At 35.4% G+C, this 7726-nt stretch overlaps 1 protein-coding gene across 1 annotated transcript; it reads right to left on the bottom strand.

Annotated features, from left to right (window-relative positions):
• Window positions 1–2672: 2672 nt before the first annotated feature.
• On the bottom strand, window positions 2673–4928 carry LOC110755791 (calmodulin-7). Its single transcript, XM_021957072.2, has 2 exons — window positions 4754–4928; window positions 2673–3384 (listed from the first exon to the last, which is right to left on the bottom strand). The coding sequence occupies exons 1-2, from the start codon at window positions 4827–4829 to the stop codon at window positions 3011–3013; spliced, it is 450 nt and encodes a 149-aa protein (XP_021812764.1). The 5' UTR covers window positions 4830–4928; the 3' UTR covers window positions 2673–3010.
• Window positions 4929–7726: the final 2798 nt, after the last annotated feature.

Consider the following 7726-nt stretch of genomic DNA (forward strand, 5'->3'; position numbering starts at 1 on the left):
TGCCATTGGCGTGCAAATATTTGATCCCAAAGACAAGCATATCAAATAACTACGTGTTTATTATGCTTATCGCAGTAACTATCAAATCACCACAATATAACAATAAACTATCAAAAGAATCATGAAGTCATGTGTGTTGATAACGGGAAATAAAATTAAGAATATAACTATAGAGTAATATTTGAGAGAAATCAAAGTGTGATTTTACCTTTTCATAAGCTCTTATTTATAAGGAACCAGGTGACTAGAGATAGACTCACAAGTGTCGTAGTAATACATGGACTACGACTCGTAGATATATTATGTAAGATAAATACATGATATTAAAAGTAATTACAAAGGCATCTACAATAATATTTACAACATATATATATATATATAGTTACAGGATGATACAATCGCGGACACGCTGTCTACAACGACGCCTCTTGCCATTGGTCTTGTGTTCCTTAGAATCCATGCTACTTTGTCTGCTCTTGATACTTCCACTTCGACTTCTGCTTCTTCTGTAATTAATAAGTAGACACATGAAAAAAAGACTATAAGCTTCACTTCATTAATGTCTCTGAATAGAATTAAATACCTTTACCTTCATTAATACATAATTAATTAAGGGTCTGTTTGATAATTATTTTATTTTTAGTTTTTAGTTTTTAGTTTTCATTTCTTGTGCTAGAGTACAGAGGAAAATGAGAATGGGAGGAAGAAGTAACAAAAGTGAAAATAATTTTAAATAGATTTCAATTTTTAGTTTTTGTTTTCACTTTTGTTACTCCTCCCTCACATCCTCTCCTATCATCTTCCTTCTAAATCTCGTCTCCACTCTCATTCTCACTTTCATTCTCCTTCTTATTCCTCTATACTTTAGCACAAAAAATAAAAGCTAAAAATTAAAATTGAAATCGTTATCAAACGGACCGAAAGATATTATTCATTACCAACAAGAAGACCATGCTTTTATACATGAAGCATGCATGCATCTTCTAATACCAAATATATTTCTTTTACATTCTTGGTTGGTAACTTTAATTGAAACGAAACAAGGTCGTGGTATAAAAATGGTCGGTCATGTCAAATATTTCAGAATTTCTTTAGGGCAATTAATTTTCTTGGTCTATATTCTCTTAGGAATATTTAAAAGCTATATTTTCCTAACCACAACTTGTCTCTAACTGATACCGTCTACAAAATTAAAAAATTTGTGATGAGATGAACCCAATGTTTTTTTTAATATACAACACTTTTTCTTTTTTCTTTTTTCTTTTTGGAAGCAAGCGATATTGTTTTCATTTCAATATACCTTATTTTGGTATGATGGCTTGCTTGGCTGGCTCACTCGTAGTTTAGTAGGTAGCTAAATAAACAAAATCCAGCAAGCACAAGAGAAAAATACTCCTAATAAAGAATCAGCAGCAGAAACATCAAACGCATCAGCAAGTGATTCTTCCCCAAGAGCAATCGGATATGCCTCCTCACGCCCAAATTCATGCAATTTATTTACAATCACAGAATACAAGCGCCACACAAAAGAAAACTTCATAGAGAGAAAGGAAACCTCTCATAAAAATTAATTTTTCTTAATTTTGTTTTAAAACAAAAACAAAACCTTTTTTACTCTAAAAAAACTATTCCTAGATTCCTAGATTGCCTTTAAAGAAATTACCGGGCTTTCGAATATTTTTCGTACACGAAGAAAAAAGAGAGGAACCTAAAGAGAGATAATAAGAGGTCAGCAACAGACGAGATAAAATATATGAAATTCACTCCCGGTTGCCATCTTTATCCCTTACTTCTTCCACATATTTACCGTTTTTCCTTAATTAAAATAGAAAAGAATTATCAATAAATAAATAAATAAAATTAAACATTCAGCTTAGACTGCAGACAGACTTTAAAATGTTTTTTAAAAATGGCGCTTCCATCTCAGATTCAAAAACCCTTACTCCCCTATCCTTTCAACAGGCCTTGAAAGAAAGCAGTAAAGCATACGACAGGAGATACAATCAACGAAACATTAAACATAAAACACCATTTCATACCATGGATGGAGTAACTGGTTAAGTTTCATCAGAACAAGTAGGTTCTCATTTCATTTCCATGTATTCTTTCTTCCATCCAAGTCCAGCATTTAGTATACTGTATCACATACGGTGAACTCAAACTCATCCACCTGTGCATTTCAGACTCCAAGACTGGCGTACGAAATGGTACTCCCATAAAACATGATAAACAGAAAAGAAAACAGCAAGAGTGCACAAACAACTAGTCTATCGCATCTTCACAACCCAAAACACATAAACCACACTGCACAATGTAGCCTTATAATATGGTTCAAATCATCAAGATTTGTCTATAAGACGCGCAAAGGCAAGACAACGGCTTTAAAAGGCGTCATGTTACAAATACAAACGTCATCCTCCAGCAACTTCTGTATCAACAGGGGAGAGAGAGAGAGAGTAATACGGGCAACTTCGCATACAAACACATTAGGTCCTTTTAGCAGGTCATCTTGAGGGAAAAATACAAGGGCCAACGAAACTGATGGCCAATTCAAATGTGTACCATGGTTTTTAAACAGGAATATTTGAAACGAAAGCTATCAATTCAAATTTCATACTTTAAAACAGAAACAAATGAGCACAAACGCATTACAAGATCATACTAACCAGAGATACTAAAACTCACAATATTAACAATGATACTCACCCATAAGCAGAAACATCAGATTCACCCAATTGTTCTAGGTCATTGATACCAAAAAGAAGAATGAACATACCAATGAAAAGTATGGGACACTACCAAAGAGGAACTATTAAGAGACAGCAAACAAGTAGATACTAGAGGAACAGTACCACAAATAATGCATACAAGAAAAGAGACAATGAACCAACCAAAAGCTAGCAATACCAAATGAAGATGTCCTAATGGGATATGGAAATCTCTTTAAACTTATCTGCCCAATTCCCTTTTACGTTTTTATATCAAATTTTTGATTTCGGTCAATTGATCCTCACTTGGCCATCATGACTTTGACGAACTCCTCGTAGTTGATCTGCCCATCACCATCCACATCAGCCTCACGAATCATCTCATCCACTTCCTCATCTGTCAGCTTCTCACCAAGATTTGTCATAACATGACGAAGCTCAGCAGCAGAAATGAAGCCATTCTGGTCCTTATCAAACACCCGGAAGGCTTCCTTGAGCTCCTCCTCAGAATCTGTGTCCTTCATCTTCCTGGCCATCAGGTTAAGAAACTCAGGGAAATCAATGGTTCCATTCCCGTCAGCATCAACCTCATTGATCATATCCTGAAGCTCAGCTTCAGTTGGGTTCTGACCAAGTGAGCGCATGACAGTCCCAAGCTCCTTGGTAGTGATGCAACCTGCATCAAAATTTAAAGAAATGTTTAAGCAGAATACAGCAAAGAAATTGGTAATAGTTGTTTAGGCAGATAACCAAGCTTCTTTTGTTTGGTGGGTGGGGAATGGTAACCAGGCTACTAACAAATGTACAAACCACTTATTTCCCTAAAATTCATTCTAATATATTATTGCTGTTATCATTGTTGAGAGAAACACCGCCTAAACTGGAAGGAAAAAAACACACACATACACAAACTATCCCATTTCAACAACCCTTCCACACACCACAATTTCAATACTGAAAACAGCATATAAGTATAAGGCAAAAAATTAAAGGCAAAACAATGATCCAGATCCTGGTATTTCTAAAACAAATATCACAATAACAGTCAGGAAAGAATAGAGCAAAGGGCAAAATAAATTCACAATTGTCCAGTCCAAAAGAAGAGAAACGAATGGATTAGCCCAAAAAACCAATAATATGACCAAGATGCTTTCCAAAAACTGACTCTTAACTAGAAAAAATACTCCAGGACTGTTAAAGATCTGTAAAATATAGAAAAGGATGCCACATGACCCTTAAATATTGTAAAAACCAGAAAAGGTTAACATATGATGTTTTGAGAATGCAACCACCAATATAGTACTTCCAGATTTCACAAAAACCCTACGTATGAACCCGACAGTCAAACAATGTAGACTTGTAGAGAAATCTACACTGATTCCTAAAACAGAAAAGTTACTGAGAAGAAAGAAAAGGTTATTCTTTGTAAATTGTGAACTGATACCAAAATTTGTTCAAAAATATATTCACAGATTGCTTCGAACCACACACGAAGCAGTGCCATAACACCAAAGAACTATCAAACAATGCATCCTTTGGTGATATCTATTCTTAAACGACAGCAACATACAGCAAATCTCTTATGAAATTATCTTTTATTTTCTTGTGTATAGCATATAACATTGTGGTGTCGATTCCAATACCATAAAATTATTTCTGCAAATCCAAAACCATAAAAGATATCTTAAATCAAAACCCCAGTTTTTCCCAAATAGAATAAATTATCCAAACAAGGGAGGAAACATGGTTCGAATAAAGAATGAGACCGCATAAGCCATCTACATATCAAATTCAACCCAGAATAGTATCGACCATGCTGGAAGTTTAAATCTAACAAAATGACCTTGTCCTAGCGATCAAAACATGCTCCTAGCATAAAACAATTCAATCGCTGACAAACCCTTGATCAACCACAAATTTTTACAAGCGAAAAACATTAGATCCAAACATGACAGATTAATTAAGCACCATAAGGACAGAGAACAAAAACGAAAACAAAAATTCTTATGGAAGAGAGACAAAAAGAGGGATCTGAGAAAAGAGACCATCGCCGTCCTTGTCGAAGAGGCTGAAAGCCTCCTTGAACTCTGAGATCTGGTCGTCTGTGAGCTGATCGGCCATTGTTGAGCGTTTGGCTTGCGAGAAAATCACAAAGAAAGTGTCCAGAGGAGAAACAGAGGAAAATTAAATATATGCGTCTCCAATGTGGAAAAATGTGAGAGACGGGTACGCTTTATATATCCAAAGGAAGAGTGGTGGTCCAGCGGCATCTGATTCTCTCTCATCCGCACGTATTCCTTTTCTTTGAACCTATAATTTGCCTTGCTCTATTAATTAAAACTAAAAACTAAACTAAACAAAAATATGAGGCACGTGTGCAACGTAAGAGTGCATACAGAACACTATGAAGATAAAAAAGGTAAAGAAGGTGAATATTTGCTAAACAGTTTTTTACTTTATAGATATTGAGTTATCGGTATATAGTGAACATAATTTTTTGGCTAAATTTAAAACATAAAATTGAACTTCATGGGATCCGGATCTTCTGCTATGATTTTCTCTGCTTCTGCTATGATTTTCTCTACTATGATCTACTTGACTTTCGTCATTCACATGTCACCTCATTTAAATTTAATTTAAGGGATTTAAACTGAACGCGTCATCCTTTAAAACAAAACTCCAATTTACTCCTAATTAAAAATTGAAAAAAAAATCCCTAATTTAGAGCCAGTTTGGCATTGATGTGCTATGAAAATGATCATTGTCAGATTTACTGTGAGATAAAACAATTTGGTTTTTGGTAATCATTTTGTCAAAAATGTTGTTTGTGCCATAATCAATTTTATTGTGTTTGCTAATACGGATCCTTCTACATGACTACGCTTTTCCCGTTCAATTGTGAAAAATATGGAAGAAAAAAAAAATTGTATATTTTTTAGTCCAACCATATTGTACGCAAATAATACATCCGTATTATATCAATTAAAAAAAGGGATCTGTAGCAAATGCTTTTGCTTTGGAATATGGAACATTAACATGCAGTCCCACCGAACCAAGATCTCAAAAGAATATAAAATGTAAAAATGATGGCCTTTGATTTCCCAACACTTTTTGAACCGTTTTCTCCATTTATAATAGGCTTATTTATTGTAGTACTCTTTAAAATTTCGATCAAATTTCACTTAACCCATTCAAAGTTAAAGTGGCCCACTTAACCCCTTTGATCGTGATTTTGTGTTCCACTTTACCCCGTACCATTAACGTCATTCAAAAGACAGTCAAAATGCTGACATGGAAGAGTCATTATGGTAAAAACACCCACAGTGGCTAATTGCTGAACGTAGTCAGCATACTACGCGGCATAGTGGACCCCACAGGCTTTGGAAATCCAAATCTAAGCAACTCAATTCATAGATTTTGCCAAAAGAAGAAGTTTCTTAGTCGAAATAATTTGGGGATTAGGGTTTGTAGTGTATAATCACAGAGAGAGAGAGAGAGAGAGAGAGAGAGAGAGAGAGAAAGAATATGAGAAGGAGCAAATATTGCAGAAGAATCGAAATCTTGGCATTGCGCGAATATTTGAGAGATTGAAAAGGACAAGGACGATGCCGAGAGAGAAAGGAGGTTCTCAACCCGAGTACGGTAAGTGGCCCTTCTCTTTTCAAATGGAATCAACGAAAGCGAGAGATTTATAGAGTGTGGTTAGGTTTAAGCTTCTTTATTGTCTGCTTGCTTTGTTGGGTCAGGTTTAAAGGTGTTGAGTTTGAAAAGCATGGAATAAAAAATGGTTGTGGTCCCCTATGTCTTGCTGTTATGTTTTCTTGTTTACTAGTTGTTTAAAGGTTCTTTTAGTGCTTTAAAAATGTTAGTTGCATGTGAATCTTGCTCCATGTATGTTTACTGGTAGTTTGGTGGTCGTGTTGTCCTTTTTAAACTATACATATGACTAGGCAATGGTTAAAGTGTGTTTTTTTTATGTTCTGTTGTGTAGATGACAAAGGAATAGTCACCTTTGAAGTACACCATGGAGGTAGAATGGTAAAGTCCCCAAACCTCAATGAGTGGTGGTTTTATGTGGGGGGGTCTGTTGATTATTTGGACTGGTATCTTTTGGACTACTTAAATTTGTTAGAGATATATGAGTATGCAAAAGAGCTTGGCTACCATGACCAAGTGGTTGTGACAGGGATACAAAATGGTAAAAAAGGGTGTATAGATAGTGATGCTCAGCTACTTGAATGGTGTCATTTGGTGCCTCCTAGCTTTGAAAGAGTGATTGTAATTTACTTGGAACACCCTACTGTTATTAATGTGGATGAGGAGGTACTGTTCCTGAGGGTATAAGTGTGGAGGATGAGACTATATATGAAGAGGGTAAGAATGATAAAAGGGCTGAAAATGAGAATGAAGACAGTGAAGATCATGGGGAAGACCCTGAATTTTATGACAGTGCTTATGAGCAAAGTGAAGATGAACAATGCTTGCTGGAGAAGGATGATAAAGCATTTGACAACTATGTTAACCACAATGCTCTAGATATTGATCCAACTGCAAATGAAGGAGAGAAATCATATGATATGGCTGTAAGTGATGTTAATAACTTGGATAGTAGCTCATGTGGTGAGGTTGATATGCCTATGAGAAAAAGGAAGAGGAAACTGCCCAAGTTTGATGATTTTAGGCCTGACGCATATTTGAGTAACCCAATCTTTAAGCTTGGTTTAAGATTTCTCAGTATCTATGTATTTAGGAAAGTAGTGAGAAACTATTCAGTATTCAACAGAAGGAAGATTAAGTTCTCCAAGAATGATACAAATAAGGTCAGACCAGTATGTGATAGGATCGAGAATGGAAAATGTCCATGGTTTGTTTATGCTTCAGTTGTAAATGAAAGTAGCATGGTTCAAATTAAGAGTTATGAAGAGGAGCACACTTGTGGGACTGTTGAACGCAATGTCCATGCTAACTCATCATGGTTGGCAGAGAGATATGCTACACAGCTGTCTAGAATAATAAAT

The sequence above is a fragment of the Prunus avium genome, chromosome 4 (assembly GCF_965620075.1).
Source record: "Prunus avium chromosome 4, drPruAviu1.hap1.1, whole genome shotgun sequence".
NCBI classification, from domain to species: domain Eukaryota; kingdom Viridiplantae; phylum Streptophyta; class Magnoliopsida; order Rosales; family Rosaceae; genus Prunus; species Prunus avium.

Bases quoted from the DNA above. Each gene is read 5' to 3' on its own strand.
- LOC110755791 (XM_021957072.2), bottom strand. From the start codon at position 4,829: ATGGCCGATCAGCTCACAGACGACCAGATCTCAGAGTTCAAGGAGGCT. The intron at 3,385-4,753 runs GTCTCTTTTCTC...ATTTTGATGCAG, and splicing joins CTTCGACAAGGACGGCGATG to GTTGCATCACTACCAAGGAG.